Raw genomic sequence first — 17,827 nt, forward strand, 5'->3', positions numbered from 1 at the left:
TTATATATCATAACTTCACTTCAGCGTTGTTATATTTTTCTGGTCCTTCGGGATCATTGATGCCAGCACTATTAAGTGTTGAGAATTGAGTACCGCTCAAGCAAGTGCTAGGGGCGCGAGGGATGTTGCACTCATTTATTATCCCTCATGTACAGACTCAATCAAACCGAGTCTGCAATTCTTATGTAATTTTGTTGTAAAAATGCTTCCGAGGGATCACTTTGTTTCCAGATTTAAATGCAACTGCATTTATAGTACTGTTTTTATTACATACAGTGCTCATATGAGCAACATGAAAGATTGACCTTTACCGTTGATGCAGCCAAGCAGATGCTTTCATTGTTTCTTTCTTTTTTTTTCCTTTTTGATTTTTGTGCTAATTGCACCTAAGGTCAGATTAAAAAAGTTTGAATCTGTGAAACTATGACGTTTGAACGTGGGTCTTATTGCATTACCAGGTACTCTTATATTTTGTTCAGTGTAAGTAAAATAAATAATATCGTGAATAGTTTTGAAAGTACACTCAGTTTGAGTAAAGTAAAAATATTTTTAACAGTGGTCGAATTTTTGTATTAAAACGCCGTTGTCTTTGAATTATTTGACAGCCATCGTTTACAGCTATTTACACTAAAGTTCTTCCATAATAACTAGGTTTCTTTCTCAACCTTTTCCCTCATGAGCATATTGTGAAAATTGGCCGTTTTCATTGAAAAGCCTCCTGTTTCAAATTTAAACTGCTATGAAGCTATAAAAAATGCTTCAGGCACAAATGTTGACTTGACCATTGCCTTTGTAACGACATACTCAGTCTTAAATTTCCTGTTACCATGACAACAAGGGGACATCTCCCATTTGCCAAAAAACACTATTTTGTGTTGATTTCTTTCCATCAAAATTGATTTCAAAGTGCTGCAACTTCTCAATGGATTGAGATAGAGTCAAAGGCTTTTCAGTGTTGGTTACACATTATCTTATGATCGACCTGGGGTCACTTTTAGCCTCTCACAAGTCCAAAATTTTCTTGGCAATGAGGGGGGCTACCGCCTCCTACAAACCCCCTCCCTCTCAAACAGAAGGGGGCACATCCCTTCCTGGCAAACCCCTGATTTGATAGGGGCGGCGCCGAAAAATATGATCACTTTTTAAGCAACTTTTCCCGAACGAAAAACAGTGTTCGTGGTCTAAAATAGTAATGTTTCACTGTTTGAGGGCTCGAAAAGTGTGGTCGAAAAGCCGTCAAAACACGTATATATGAAGTAAAGGGTTAAAAGGACTCCACTGAGATTTTTAGGTCTATATCAACAACTTATGTGCAGAATTTCAGATCTATAGACCCTTTCATTTAAGCGATAACAGTCAGGGAAGAGTAACTTCCCTTACCGGATCCGACGTAAATGGGGGATAAAACTATGCAGGCCGCATAGACTGTTAGCTTATTGAAAAGTTAAATGCGTAAATACTGATCGTTCAATTAAGATTATTTCATGTTACAATTTACGCATGCATACATAAATTCAATAAAAACAATACAAAAACAAAGATTGAGATTTATTCTCGCTACGGAGTGAAACAGCGAAATTTCAAAGTGAATATATTTATCAGATCTAGATTTTCTCTTATGCTTGGATAAAAAAGCTATGGTAACTAAATCAAATTTTAATATTCTATAAACACCCATACACACTGAAATTGCCTATTATAAATTTAAATGCCGACACAAATAGTATACAGTATAACGTCACGCATGTACATACAAAAGAATTTTAACTATTTATGCCTTTACATATTTTTTTTTAAATTACATAGATTTATATTGTTGTTTTCCTTTGTCTTAGTAATGCTTAAATCAAAATAATTTTTAATAAACCAGTACCTTGCATTTAATTATTTCGCGGCCGTTTTACGAAACTACAGAATCCTTACATTTTTGAAACCCAAAATATCTTTTGGGTATTGTATATTAGCAATGACATAGACATTATCTATATCTCTGGTATTAGCAAGTTAGTACGATTTAACTGCCTGGTAAAATTTTCATTATTAAGAATCTAACGAAAATGGTAATCATGATCAGTTTCCCAGCAATATGGTCTACTATTAAAACAAATCGTTAACCTTATTATAGTTAACATTTTTATTCATTTTACCATCGTTTTTATGTAATATCTTATTCAATTACACAAAATTTTGGCAATTTCAATCTGCCAATCTTACAAGAGAAAGGATAAAGATCTTAATATCCCTCTATTACTGTACTTAATCGTATCGGCATTGTCCACCGTATCCCCCAATGACGTCATCCAAGGGCGACAACTTGAAAAAGGGTCTTTAGCTCCTCCGTTTTTCCAGAATAATTTTTCTAATTGTTAAAAAAGGACCCAAATTCGAATAATGTTGCAACTATTTTCACACAAATCGGACTGAGAATAGCACAAACATACAATTTTCAATTTATTTCTGAGTATTTTAAGTTATATTTTATTTACATTTCTATTTTAAAGGCCCCAGTTGATCTATGTGAGAAAGTAAAATTATATGTTTTTAGGCTTATAAACCTAAGTGGAGTTCCTTTAAGACTAACGTCTTAACAAGGATGATATGATAATAGATATTTATCCTTTTTCCCTTGTTTGCTTTAAGTATGTTAAGATTTTTATATTTATATGTCGAAATGTAAAGGATCTGTATCGCGCTAGTTCTTTTTAAAGTTACCCATTATGCCTTAAAGTAACATAGTCAGATGAAAATATAATTTGAAATTGATTATTATAGGTCATATGCAGATAATTTACTATTTTTTTCTGATTTAATGGACACCATGATTTGATTTTATCTAAATATCGTATAATTTTTTCAGTATTTCCATATACCAACACTTGTGTTACACAATCGGTGTGTACGCTCATACAACAGGTAAATCCGATCTAACATATATTTTAATCTGTTTTATTTTGATAGGACTGAAAAGCTGCAACAAAGTTTTGATTCTAGTAAATTTGCTTTAGGCATTTTGTCAATATTTGTCGTTTATTGTTATATTAGATGTATGTCACTGACGTCTTTATGTTCAGATAGCGAGATAAATTTATTTAGGAATGCATATTAAAATGAAGGACATTAATATTCGTATGCAGTTGCATTTTTTACATAAGTTTTTATTTTGCATACATTTAATAGAACCGTGCTTCAGTTCGCCTTGCCAGAACAACGGACAATGCTTACACGCCGGTCACGACAATTTTACTTGTATATGTCCAGACAAGTATATAGGTGATAAATGCCAACAAGGCAAGTATGGCTTTTGCGTTTTTGATATGCACATGCATAATTAAGCATTTGTTACTATATTATTGAAGTTACAACATGTAAAATGTTAACTTATCCTTTATTCTTGTGTCGTTGACATGGAGTAAACAGTAAAGGTGATAAAATTTATCTCAGTTTCATTTTGATGAATTTTTTATCTTAGTTTCATTTTCATGGATTATTTCATTTTTCTTTTCAAGGAGTCTTACGATATCAATATAAGTAACATATCACACGAAATTAAACATTTAAATACAATGCATTGACGCTTCTGTTTATAACCTATTAGTTAGTCAGCATGTAGTCCTCCAGATTTACTCAAATTTTCATGAAAATTCTAGATATGTATTCAACATAAAATATTGTGAAGTAATCAAAGAAAATAATAAACACATTACAAACAACAATTTCAATCCACGTGAAGTACCAAAAAGTGACCAAAATAAGCAAAAATAGCCCTCACTAAAATATGATGATAAAAAACCATGAAACCAGTCATAATCGCACAAAACATGTAAATTATTACTTGAATCTTAAATATATTTACTTTTTACTTTTCTTAAAATCTTAGTACATTTTTCTCATGTTTTATTTTCTCAAAATATTTTGGCTCCTCTAGAGGAATGCAACTTTAATATTATCAATTATTGTAGCGCATGTTTCAATTGCCAATTACTATTAACCGTTTATATTAGGACCCTGTCAAAAGGAGGACAATAACTGCAAAAATGAAGCATATTGTCAAACAGATAGTGGCGTCGCTACATGTATATGTAAGGCTGGGTTCTCAGGCCCAAACTGCAGCATAGGTACGTTCTTAGCTGACTCTTTTAAATTTCGTAGAGCATAAATTACCGTTATGTATATAACTTAATTAAGACTTCAAAAGCAAAAGCGTGAATAAAAAACACGCACCAATTACATGATTCTATGTTCTAGATAATATATTATTCCGGTTTAATGGATTAATTGCCAAAGTTTCCCGGTAAACACTTGTTATTTTATCTTATTGCAGTTTCGGCACGAGTTTCAGCCGTGTCTTCTGTAAGTTATATTATTTTTTTCTTTAAAATTTTATCATTCAGTGTGTTTTAACAGTAAATAATTAACAAGAAATGCTTGATTTAATGATGTTGGTAAATTATAGTGAAAATGTATTTTATAAGTCGTGTAGTCATATTTTATCAACTGCTGATGATTTTTGAACTCTGATGTTTACCATATTTACTTTTTGCAGTCATTTACTGACATAGCTAGACCAAGGCGTATTTCCTGTGTTTTGAACCAGAAGTGTAGTTTTGCTTTGATTGTCAGCGAACGTTCAAACTATGCGTAAGTTGTTTTTTGTTTTATTTTAGATTAGTATGTCCAAACTTATGTTATACTCTCCTGATTATTTTGTCCATAATTAAACTTGTATGAAACAAAAACATAAATGATATGTTATAAGTGTCCGATTAATTACTATGCAAACAAAGCCTAATATACTGTGTGTCAAATGCAGTCCCTTCTTACAATATTTTAGAAGAGTTATAAATTTTTCTTTTGCTTATTCTTGTTTTGTAGACCCAATGTATCTGCAGGGTATGTTGATCCATCGCTGTTGTTGGAAGAAATCGAGATTCTTGATAGATTACCAATTCAAAATAGTTATCAAGCTAATATCAGATTAAAATCTACACAGTTGGGTTTGAAGGTTTTGTGTATTCAGACGAAGGACATTAATGGGTATGATATATGATTATTGAAGCTTATGATGTGTGTATTTGAATAATAGTATAACGATTTGAAAGGCACGTGTAAGAGTCGCGTTGTAGTTTATCGGTTGGCCTTTTTTAAGTTGAAGGAAATGGTTTCCAATTTTAATTTCTTGTCTATAGTATAAGTCTAAAGTAACAAGGGGCTACCTTTATAATTACAAATCAAATGCATGCTGAAATACAAACATTATGAGTCAAAGACTCATTTTTCCATTACTTTCGTTTTTAATTTATCATATCTATATGTTACCTCATAAATACAGGTCGAGTTCAGATTTAGTTTCAGACGAATACTTTTTACATAGTTATTGCCTTTTAATCTTCAATTTTTCTAACACAAATGAGGCAATTAATTGTAATAATATATGAATTCACAGGTGTAAAATCACAATGTAATAATCGAGATAAAGTAACTCCACTGAGGTTAATAAGCCTTAAATCATAAATTTTTAATTTCTCACATACATCAACATGAGCACTAATAACAAAAATGTAAATAAAATATAACTAAGAAACATACAAGACATACATTGAAAATCTAATGGTTGTGATATTCTCTGTCCGATTCGAGTGAAAAGCGTTTAAACGCTTTACAGTTTTGGGTCATTTTTTTCACTATTATAATTATTATTTTGGAAAAACGGAATTTTGCTCACAAGTTATTAGTATAGATCTACATCAAATAAATTAAAAATCTCATCAAAATATTTCCAGAATTGTCATGTCAAAAAACCTCAGTGGAGGCCCTTCAAAATAAAGTTTTTATATGATAAGTCTTTCCTTTTTTTAATGAATTGTAACAATATTTGATACACATGTGTAACATCATTAAGTATAGGTCGAGACAAAATCACATTTCAGGTTGTTAATTTTGAACATGTTCTGACCATTTTCCGATTAAAATAAAATCTAATGCAAAGTTAATGTATATAAGCAGGATATCAATACATTTTGTACTTCCTAAATGTGGCCTTTGTTTCTCGTTGTTTCCATATATCAGTGACAAGCCGGTAATTTTAGGTGTTAAACAACTTTAATGATAACTATACTCAAAGAAATGGACTTTGTAAGTGGGCATTCAAAATACTTACACGGCCCAAATTAAATATCATGTTAGAAAGTGGGGGTTTTAATCGCCTTCATTAATGCCTCTTGTTTAAGAAAACCGAAACATACCACATAGATTAACAGCAGCTGAGTTTATATATTATAATAACGTCATAATAAACTAAGCAAATAAACAATCAAACGATAAACACAAAAATTAAATTGAATTTATCCATTAATGATATATAAATGTATATCATTAACGTTTCCAAATGTATAAACTGCATATATTCACGGGGGAGAATCACGCCGTATGTTACCGAAACAAACAAATGGCGGATGCAGCCGAAAAGTAAGTTTTTCCCTTTTTTCTTCGTGCTGTTCTAGTGTAAAAGTACATAGAATAACCTTCTATACAATCTTCCGGTCACACAAGCTTTTTTTCATGATTTTTTGCCCGAACTTTATCTGAAATGCGCGTCACCAGATTCGAAGCGAGAGAATTTTCCAACGCTTTGGTCGTGGTAACGAACGGCTTCTTCTCTAAAATTCACTGTTTCGTTTACATTTATGTATATTAACTGAAAAAATAGAGAAAAACAGAATCCCTTAAGAAAGCCCAACACGGCAAAATTGAAAATGTTGCAGGCTCGGTTTGATTCAGCCTGTTCATGGACAATACTGGAAAGTGCAAGTTACCATCCACGCCCCATAGCACCGGCTTAAGCAGTATTCAACATTTAACACGAACTTGTACAATTTTGAAACGTCCGCAGATGTGTTCATATGACAGTTATCATTGAACCTTCAATGTGACACGTAAGTACCATTCCATGAAAAGCGGCGTATGGTCCCCAAGTAAAATATGCGTGTGTCCTAAATGAGAAAACAATGGGCGGAACTAAATAAAATGGAATTTTGAAAGGGGATCTGAGGTTATGAAGCCTGCATATCACAGATATAGAGGATATTGAATGAGTGTAAGTTCAATACTGAATTTATTGCACGAGTTGAATAAAATTATATTATGCGAGCCTCTGGCGAGCATAATATTATTTTATTCAACGAGTGCAATAAATTAAGCAATGAACTTACACGAATTTAATATTCTTTTTATCACATACCCAAAGTAAAGACCGTTTAAAGTGAAATAAGAGTCATTTTTCATTGACGCGCCTATAGTATAACGCTAACATTTAGCGCGTCTTTACACTATGTTTGTATAACGCTAATGACGTCACGTCAAAATATATGCACGGCCGTGCAATACCATATTTACGGAGTCGCAAAATCGGCACGGGTGTGTGATAAAAGACGTCAAAAGACAATTTAAAAAGCAGGCAACATATCCTAAGGGTGATTAGACAGTATTCAAGTAGGAATACTGGAACCACTCAAGTTGAAAAAGGCCAAATAGAAGAAACTAAAAATACCACATGACATGTAAACACAACAATTATGTCGTGCTAAACGATCTTCAAGGATCGAAAATATAACATCTTGAAACCAATGACTTTAAAAAGTTATAATATGTCGTCATCGAGGCATTCATGCCAATTCTGGCTAGAATAACCGCTGTAAATATTATTATTTAATTTTACCCATGAAATATGTGCTATATCAGTCAAATATATTTCATAGTTTTTAAAAATAAATATGAAATATAAATGTGAAAGTGGGCGGAGTCAAAACTCATATTTATTTTAAGTGACTTCTTTTGCCACTTTGTTCGAGAAATCTATAAATACAAAAACTTTTTCTGTTTTGTTATGAAAACTATCTAGAATGATAGAAAATGGTCTAAGAAAATAAATTCGAACACCAATAACTTTAATTCAGTCATTAACGTTGTCCAGACGTTTAAAGAGTTGTTTACGTGACGTCACAATGTAGCGCCAAACATCGCGTGCAAAACAAGACGCATCTATAATAAATATATTCCTGCGCGCTGAACAATTGCAGTTGCGTTGCAAGCAAGGGGATTTGTAACCATTTCTTTGATAATTTAATTAAATAAAAAGGTTATTTTTTTTGGCACTTTCATTCTGCTATATTTTTCAAACGTTTTGACAACGCTTTATTTTGTAAGCATTGGCTTTGTATTACAAGTGTTTTGAGGGAAATATTACAATTATAACGGCATTTTAATCTCGTGGAAGAAGGAAAACAATAAATTCTTCTCGTGTGTTATATAACCGTTAACATAAACGATAATATTTATGATAGTCCATTTCACGACATAACATCAATAACTCATAAGAGTTGTCTTCGTTTATAAAATCAGTACACAAAAATGTGTATTCTGTACAAAATTTCATTCGTGTCATGGATTATTAACGCTAGATATTATTTTTTTTAAAACTCAACGTGTATTTATAGTTCATTGTATGTACGAAGCAATGGGGCCAATTATGAATTTTATTTATAATAAAAAAAACTGTATGGCTAGGTTTTGCAAAAATCTGACGTCATAGTGGCACAACGTCACGTTTCAATATTAACCGCCCGTCAAATATATAGGAAATTTCTTATTTACTAAATTTTTGAACTTAATTTTTAACTCATTCAGTAATTTCAATAGAGAACCTTCACTCATTCCTTATTCTCTGTTTATTTATTTTTGTTTTAATGAGGGACTAGATTGAATAAACAAAGTCTGATCTCAACTGGATGTAAGCTAGTAATCACTTTTCGTTTTGTTTATTTGACGCTGTTCATATATTAAGATTTCCTTATTATCAAAAATGTCTAGAGGCGTTGAACGCCGCCTTTCCTTGATGATCTTGTTTATCATATTTTAGAAATTATTTTAGACTTTTTCTTTGGAAAAGAATATAAATTAAGCCGTCTGTACCTCTTAAACACTTTTGCTCAGCTGAATGCGTTTCTTCTTTCTGATAAGGAAATAAGACCACAATTATCGCACAACACTGGCGAACTTTAATGTGAAGACAACAATACATAAATGTTTCCTGAAATTGTAGGCTTATCTTTCCATTCTATACATACATATTCTCAATCTATACATGTGTGTTTTGATTGGTAGATAAAGGTTAGTATTTTGACAACGAATATCTAAATTATGCCAGCTAGAAGGACGATGATGCAGCATTGTTCAGTTATTTATTTCTGAACTGACAAACATTTTTTCATACATGTCATTTCCTACATACAAATAATTCATTATCAGCTGATTAGACAAACGGAAATATGCGCCGTACGTCATCATTGATATTATTTGCGCCATACGTTATCATTTCCTCAAAATGCCCTTGTATTAACATTTACAGTGGTTATTCTAGCCAGAATGGGCATGGATGCTAAGATGACGACACATTACAACTTTTTAAAGTCAGTGGTTTCAATTCATACACTTATATGTGAAGGAAACAGTGAGTTTTAGAGAAAAAGCCGTTCGTTTTCACGATCAATTATCTCGCTTCGATTCTGGTGACGTGCATTTCAAATGAAGTACGGGACGAAATATCATGGAAAAAATTCTGTCCGGAAAATTGTGGAGGTTATTATACATGTATGTACCTTTAAACAAGAACATCACGAATTTCACAGAAGAAAAGGAAAAACTAACTTTTCGGCTGCATCCTCCATCTTATTTGTTCGGGTTACGAACGGCGTGATTTTCCCTCTTGCTATTGCTTTTAACTAAGAAGTTTATAATGTTGACAGAGTTAACAAAGACGAGCTGTGTACTGAGGTCGATATCGTTTCTGGTGAGTAATTTAGAAAACAGTTGTATGATTAGCGAATTAGATTCATCTGTACATTTTAGAAAATAAAACGTTTATAGTATACGTTGAAATACGAGTATACTTTTCAGAAATACGTGCATTTTTATATTTTGATAATTATTACGGATAACTTAATTTTTGGCCGGTAGCGTCCATTTTGAAGCCTCGAGTATTGTTTGCGTCAGTTTATATAATGTTGCGGGCAAATATTTAATCTGCGAGGTTTTAAGACAATATTACACATATGGCGCGACTTATACAAACTCCCAAGTTTTTACTTTGGCCATTGCCCAAGAACTTGATATCATCTACTCCAATATTTTGATTCTCTGTATTTTTCAAAATATAATACATAAGATCAACAAGGAAAGGCGGCGTTCAAAGAACGCAACCCCCATATGACCCAGCAACAAGAACAAACCTTGGTTTGCTATTTTCTCTATGTTTGCCCTCAACTTCAGATGTCTTTCTCCACTCATTTGCAAATCCCGAAAGAAAGTATCGTGTCGATAACCACGGGTTTGTTATACTTTATGTTAAGAATTACATCCACTACAAAAGACTAAAAGAAGAGAAGATCTTGAAATTAACGGAACAAAATGCCTCTAGATCGGAATTTATTTTTCAAATAAAAATATTCTCTTCGGAGTTTACAGTAGACCCCAAAACATAGCAAACACCTATGACATGCCTTGATTTTAGACGCTATGCATCAGTCTATTTATACAGGATAATATCTTAGTTATGGGAGATTTTAACCTAAATGTAATGCATAGTACTTCTTTTAAGAAAATCAAAGATATATGTTGCCAGTTGTCATTGCATCAGATAATTGACTCACCTATCCTTTCACTGCATCTTCTTTGTCAGTAATTGACCATATAATCACTTCTAAAAACATCTCATTCTTACTAGCGGAGTTAGCGATGATTTCCTCCAGAAGGACATCAGGTATCACTGTTAATATACTGTTCACTTAACCTGAAAAAACAGAAGCGGCTTTGTTTTTATCGAAATATTTGGATATTCTATAAGGATAAATACGATTTACAAAGACATTTGGCCTCTGTAAATTATTCGGATTCCCTTAAAAACGAAGATATAAACGTATACACTAACAACATAACAAGCAACATAATCAATGTCTCGAAGAAATGTATCCTTTATAGAAAAGTCTCGATCGGATATAACGAGCCTGCTTGGTTTAGAAACGACTTAAGGTTTCTTTTTAGAAAACGACTGTATCCTTAAGCAAAGCATGCCGATTCATCGTATTACTTGACACGGTTTCGATATCTGACAAATCAAATCATATCAAAGATTCGCGTAGCAAAGAAACAAAATATCGAAATTTTAAAAAATGGTGGTCTCTTCTCAAAATATGATAAACAGGATCAAAAAGGAAAGCGCATTTATCAAATCATATTTTACCTCAATAGTCCCACCGACTTCTGACAACAACACTAAAATATCTGAAAACGTTGAAATGGCCAACTTCATGAACGACTTTTTTTTTGTCACTCAGATACGCATTGCCGAAAGTAAAGTTCCCAGTCTTCCTGATTTACCTACAATTACTCACCATCTGGATGATATAGATATAACACAAGATGAGTTGGAAGGGGTATTAAAAGCTCTTTCCTTTGGAAAAAACTGCCGGCCTTGACGACGACAACATTCAAATCCTTCATGAACTCTTTCATGAACTTAGAGGTCCTCTAAGTTTTCTTTCAAATTATTCTTTTCAGATTGCTCAAGTTTCAGACCTATGTAAAGAAACAAATGTGTCTTCTCTTTCCTTCTTAAGTTAATAACTACCGACCCATATCTGTCATTGGTACTTTGAACAAAGTCTTTAAAAGAATTGTATTTAAAACTGAGAATAAAGATCAACAAGGCAAAGGCGACGTTCACAGGACGCAAGCCCCACGACAAAAAGTATACGAGTTAAAGTTATTGAACTAAAATTTGTCTGTCTTATTATAACCGACTTTTACTTTTTTTATTTTCCTTTGACCATTTGATAAATATATGTTTTTTGCAAAATGTCTCCCATGAAATGTATTTGTGTAAACTGTTTTAACTTGGACAGGACACTCATAGGCTTAATAGCTTTCTGCCCAATCCCAAAAATGTATAATGCCAATATTGTTTATCATAATGTAAATATATTGAATGAATATGTTTAAACTAATATTTCCTCGAAAAAGTCGAGTTTGAGCATTAAGCCCTTTTTGTTCCGGGAAATGTATCTGCGCAAATAGTCGCACCTGAAAATTGCAATCATTTGTCTCGATATTTGATGAGACCGTTGGTAAGGAGTGAAAAATAACGGCCTGTAATATTCCCCCGCAACATTTTGTAGAATTTCTACAATACTTGCAAAAAATATGGCGGATATTTTTCAGTTCCTTATGATAAAACGATAAAAATCTCTCGCGGGTTTGAAATGGCCGGAACCGGCAACCATACTTAATAATTCGAATCTAGAACATGACCATAATGATAGATGTAACTGCTTAATAAGTTCATTTGTAATTAAAATCTTTTAACATTTCTTTTCAGATGTCATCTCTATATACACGTCAAAGGTATGTCTTTAAAATTTTTACTAATTTTGAAAACCATGACAAAGTACTGCACGTGATTGATTTTTATATAAATGGTTTGCAAAATGTAGTTTACATTCAATTGTTACTGTGGCCAAGAATATGTATTTTACGCTTATTTTTGTTTTTCAAGTCTGGCTTTTAAAAACACGATATCGATTGTCGCAGTTATATTTCTTACTGAACATTGTTGGTGGAATAAATTATGTGTGACATTTATTATTCAAGATTATACTTTTATTTTATGCTTTTCAGTGGATTACTGATTTATCCGTGAAAATAATATTTGATAGTTTCACAGTGAAAATTATCAAAACATAATTTCACACTTTTCAATGATGAGCCTACTCTTTTTAAGATTTTCCCCATGTGGTTCCTCAATTTTATTATTGTTGACAATTGTTACATTGACAGGTCTGTTTAGAAAAAAGCAAAACCAAAAATGATAAATAACTGAAATTTCAAAAGTAATAAAAATCAAAAAGAAGAAAACTTACTTCATTCAAATTACAAATCGTCAAATAATATAGAATTATTTGTTTTCATTATCAAAACAAGCGATCATTTATATTATTTGAATAAAATGAATAATATCTTCGCCATTTAACGTTGATTGTCGACTAATTTGTCAGCTTAAGACTTCTTGTACTTTATGAGAAATTCGAATAAATGAGGCTACCAGTGGAGAACACAGAATAAATATAAAAGTTAATATTAAGTTAATTTCATTTAAACTTGTTTTAAGCATAAAATAAAAAGAAAATTTGTTTGTTTGTTGTGTAAGATGTAATTTTATTTCTTCTCGTTAACTTTAAAAACAGTATTCTCACTTGTGGCAACGCCACTCGTGAGAATACTATTTTAAAGCGCATTCGATAAAATTTCATCTTACATACAAACAAACAAATATCCTCTATATCTTTATTAGGATCGACCTCATTTTGTTGATCCCAGTTTGCCCACGGATGCCGAAGTAGAATGTGTCGCGGGCGGACCGTGTCATGTGCTCTATCATGTAACTCCTGGCACTGGAAATGAAAACGAATGGTACTTGATATAATAATCGTGTTTGTTGTTGAGCATAAATTGACGATTTGATTAAATTTACCTTCTTAAAAAGATATCCTTTTTTTATATACTCAGATATATTCCTTGAAAATACGCGACATTATGATGTAAGTACATACAAACAGAGACAAAACCTTTTTGAAATAGTAAATCCAGTTTTACGTTTGATATGATCATTAAATATGAGATATATTATCGTATGTTAAATATTATGTTGTATCATTATAACTAAGTTATAAGACTTGTTTCAATGACAATAAAGATAAACTTTCAGTGTGACGTTTAAAGTAGATCCAATTTCCGGTTTTGTGAATTATTTTCTCTTCTCGTCGTGTGATACATGTAAACGTGGCGATGCTACAAATGGTAACTGTACAGTTGATGTATCTATAGTTAACAATATTGCGGACAAAAACACTGCTCGGAGGATCTGTTTATCAGTCGGCCTTAAAGGGTAATTCCGTAAAAAACTGTATTCATACTTTTGATAAAAATATAAATTTATCGAAGAAAACGTATTCATCTCTAATTATTTTAATACTGTAATTATGACTTAGTTGTCTACATTCAGATTTATCCTTCTTCAATACCAATACAAAATGGAATTAATTTACTTTTCAACTGGCAAGTATGTTAAACGATGCAAGCGCATAAATTGAAATCTTCAAATTGTTTCATTTCTTCTTTGTATATTTACAACTCAGAAGTTCAGACGATGGTGAGAAACGTTGTTTTAGCATACACGTAAAAGACCAAACGACTATTGGTAGGCATTATACTGAATTTATTTATTATTATTAATAATGAAGAACTTAAAACTAGCTGTTCATACTTTAAGTTTATGGTAGGCTACGAACACTTTATGTACCAACAAAAGGTTTAATTTCTCATTTAAAATGTATAAAATAAATATATAGATATTATTTTTAATCAGTTTTTCTCCCTATACACTTTGAACATGGTTTAAGCGACATGTTTTGTTTAACTTAATTTTGGAATGAGGAATTTTTAAATAAAAACGTTAATTTAAACACATTCTCCTGGCAAAATAGTGATATGAATAAACAATGTTTTAACATTTATTTGTCTGTTTTATAGTAAAGAAAGGATGTCAGACGCTCGAATGCAAAAATGGAGGCTTTTGTGATGGCCATGACATAAACAATCCCGTTTGCTTCTGTTCAAAAGGATTTTCGGGGCCAGAATGCAAAAAAGGTATTTTCATTTTATTCCAATTATCTCGAATTAAACTGTGATAATATTTTACTCTTTTTGCTACGAACATTAATTTGTTCAGGAGTTTTCTCAAATAAAGATTACTTTATCCGAATGAATGTTACAGAAAAAATAATCTCTAAATTAGTAAACAAATTGAAACAATGTCTCATAAATTAATTTAATTTTGAATTTGTAACGGAGAATTTCCTACAATTGTAATTGAATATGATTTATGTCCAATAAAGTTCATTTTGATTTTTTATTACTTTTATAGCTAAAGTAGATAGCCCAATGACGGGGCCACAGACACAGGTAATGCAAAGATAGCTTCCACATTTCAATCACGTTCTTTAAGTATCCAGTATAGAATAATTGTTTTGATATTAACAGTCTATTACTGACGGTATTTTCGCAGTAACACAAAAATGGCTTTTAAATTTTATAAAAAAAAATAATGACATTGTACCTACAGGCATGTAAAAATGAAGCTACAGTACGTTTCAAAAAAGTGAAAAATAAATCAGTTCTTTCTTAATGAATAAATAAAGACCTTATGTGTTGGTACTAATAGTTTTCACTCAGAATCACGGGGGAACTGATAACTTCTGCACATGGCAGAGAAGAGGGAAAGAGCGAATGGCGGTGGAAATGATTCATTATCAACTAACGATATGAGCCAAAATTGAATCAGTCATACTAAGCTAGGATGAAATTATATTCTGAGACAGTTTACATTATTACAAAAGAATCATTAAATCTTTGTAGAGTTTCATCGGAGATTTTACAGTGCCGTCTGAGGTTAAGTGTGTAATAAACGAGACATGTAATATACCGTTCCAAGTAATTTCAAAGAACGGACATTCGTAAGTTATTCCTTGTTTTCGCTATCTCTTATTGATATCTTTTTATAAATATTTTGCATGAATAATGTTTCATAGCTAAACAATGTGTTTATGGTTACTGATAGTTACTGAACATATTTTGAATTCAACTGTATTTTGTATATTGCTTTTGTAAAGATATTGTATAAATGTCATTTATGTGTTTTCATGTTCAGTCCAAGTGTATCTCTGGGATATCATGATCCACGGCTGAATGTCATGACACCTTCCTTTATACCTCTCACAAGTTCTTCTACCGTATTTCAAGGAAAGGTTGTGTCTATTCCAAGTAAGGCAGGAGATTTCAGATTCTGTCTGCAGGCCACTCTCAGCAGGTTAGAAATTACACACATGTAGTTAATCAGCCGTCATACATAGCTATTCGTGATATTTGTGGAGCCGAAAACCTTTACAAAATTATGCAAATTTCATTTTCTTCTGTATTTAGCCGTAAAAGGAAATCGTGTTAAATTTCTTTCTGAATGTTCAAACACGTAAGCGTTTTCATTTTATGAAAACAAAACTGACTTTTCACATGAAAAATCTACTCACTATATAATGAGCGAGTGGGTTGTATACTTTATCGTGTAAAAGATAATGATTTTGTCAAAGTTATGGCAAAAAAATAAAACACGAACCGACTTTAGTATTAATTTTATCGTGGTATGAGCACTGTGAATAATAAACAGAATTTGAATAAAACGATAATCTCTTGTTATTCGTAGCTTCTACTTAACTATTTAACTTCTTTGTTTATTTTTAACTAAAAAGAACATGAATTTGATTTTAGTCAAAACCGCTGCAATCCATATATATAATTGTTTTTCTTTTAACTTTTAGCAAAACTGAAGATGAAGTATGTGTCAAGGTTGAAGTGATAAGTAAGTAGCTGATTATGTTTTATCTTTGAACCTTCATAGAATCGCAAAATAACGGTTGGAGAAACACATATAATTCGAGAACGACTTTATTTCATTTCATTGATATATAACCTACATTATTTACTATATTTTAATGTCAATTAAGATATATTAACAAATTATCGCCATTTAATTCGTCAAAGCTTATTACCCATATGTTCAATTTTTACATATTGCCAATATTACGTGTATGAATACAAGTACGTCATATATGTTTCTAAGTTTAATGGAACCATGTTGTTCTGAGGAATATTGTACCAATGTTAGATAAGTCCCCGCAGTAACTATTAAACGTTGTTTAATGATGGTTGACGTGCATTCCCTTGTTTTGAATTTTGCCTAGATATTCCCCTTCGGTACCAGGTCTGACTATGAAGACGATCAGTCAAGGACATTAACTTTATTTTTTTCCATATTTTAGCTGTTCGGCATATATCACAGCACGATGATTTCAATGAATTTTAGTTGCATATTTATAACGTGCATAAAAATAGTTTTGATTAAATCTATTTACAGCGGACATTCAGAAATGAAGCAGTACTTTTCCATAACCTTTGCGTTTATTTTGCAGTTCGGTGTATTTGAAATAATGATAAATTCCTTTCACTTCCAAAACCGATGACAATTATCAAAAGAAAAACCATATAATCTATATTTAACATTTACAATATGCATGTAGTAAAAAAATCGAAAAAGTTCTCTATTGGAAAAATTCAATTAAAGTTAATTAACATTTAATTTACCTTTCTGGAATTATAGAATTGGTTTCTCTTTAAGGTACAGCTGTTGACAAAACGGACAAGGTAAACATTAGTTTTTTTTGTTTTGTTTGCGTATGAGACATTGTTTTATATTATAATTTAAATATTGATGAAAATATTAGTTCAAACATAGCTTTTAATAAAAAGTCATTTTTTTCAAGTTTATTTCTTGTGTAAAGTTTCTGACGGAATATTAAAATATGTTGAAATACCAATTGAAAAAGTAGAAAACTCATTATTGTTCGTTTTCTCTTTCTTTTCTTGTCGCAGACCAAGCCCTACTTTCTTCCCCCTACACTATCAACTGAAGCTACTGTGATGTGTGAAATCAAAAAGGCTTGTCACTTCGACATGCATTTTACATCTGGAGATATGTTTGCTGGATTTACTGGAGTATGGTAATATTAAAGTTTATATTCTAAAAAGGGGGAAATTAAGTTTGCTTTTTTCCTTACTAAAACACAGCATTTAAATATATAGTTTATTGAATTGCATGTATTTGTATAAT

General features: G+C 31.6%; 1 protein-coding gene across 1 annotated transcript in view; it reads left to right on the forward strand.

Annotated features, from left to right (window-relative positions):
* Positions 1-17,827, forward strand: part of LOC132759024 (protein eyes shut homolog) — a gene marked incomplete at its 3' end in the record, with an annotated part of 79,214 nt that overhangs the window by 51,445 nt on the left and 9,942 nt on the right. The window contains exons 26-43 of the mRNA XM_060750748.1: positions 2,858-2,913; positions 3,178-3,288; positions 4,002-4,115; positions 4,322-4,350; positions 4,544-4,638; positions 4,873-5,034; positions 9,801-9,844; positions 12,428-12,453; positions 13,400-13,518; positions 13,814-13,993; positions 14,244-14,305; positions 14,638-14,754; positions 15,032-15,069; positions 15,523-15,620; positions 15,815-15,973; positions 16,479-16,519; positions 17,336-17,361; positions 17,590-17,717. Coding sequence (XP_060606731.1) covers positions 2,858-2,913; positions 3,178-3,288; positions 4,002-4,115; positions 4,322-4,350; positions 4,544-4,638; positions 4,873-5,034; positions 9,801-9,844; positions 12,428-12,453; positions 13,400-13,518; positions 13,814-13,993; positions 14,244-14,305; positions 14,638-14,754; positions 15,032-15,069; positions 15,523-15,620; positions 15,815-15,973; positions 16,479-16,519; positions 17,336-17,361; positions 17,590-17,717 — 1,605 coding nt within the window. The remainder of the gene's footprint in view (positions 1-2,857; positions 2,914-3,177; positions 3,289-4,001; positions 4,116-4,321; positions 4,351-4,543; positions 4,639-4,872; positions 5,035-9,800; positions 9,845-12,427; positions 12,454-13,399; positions 13,519-13,813; positions 13,994-14,243; positions 14,306-14,637; positions 14,755-15,031; positions 15,070-15,522; positions 15,621-15,814; positions 15,974-16,478; positions 16,520-17,335; positions 17,362-17,589; positions 17,718-17,827) is intronic.

Source organism: Ruditapes philippinarum, unplaced genomic scaffold, assembly GCF_026571515.1.
Source record: "Ruditapes philippinarum isolate M1 unplaced genomic scaffold, ASM2657151v2 ctg2425_1_1_1_1, whole genome shotgun sequence".
Classification (NCBI taxonomy): Eukaryota; Metazoa; Mollusca; class Bivalvia; order Venerida; family Veneridae; genus Ruditapes; species Ruditapes philippinarum.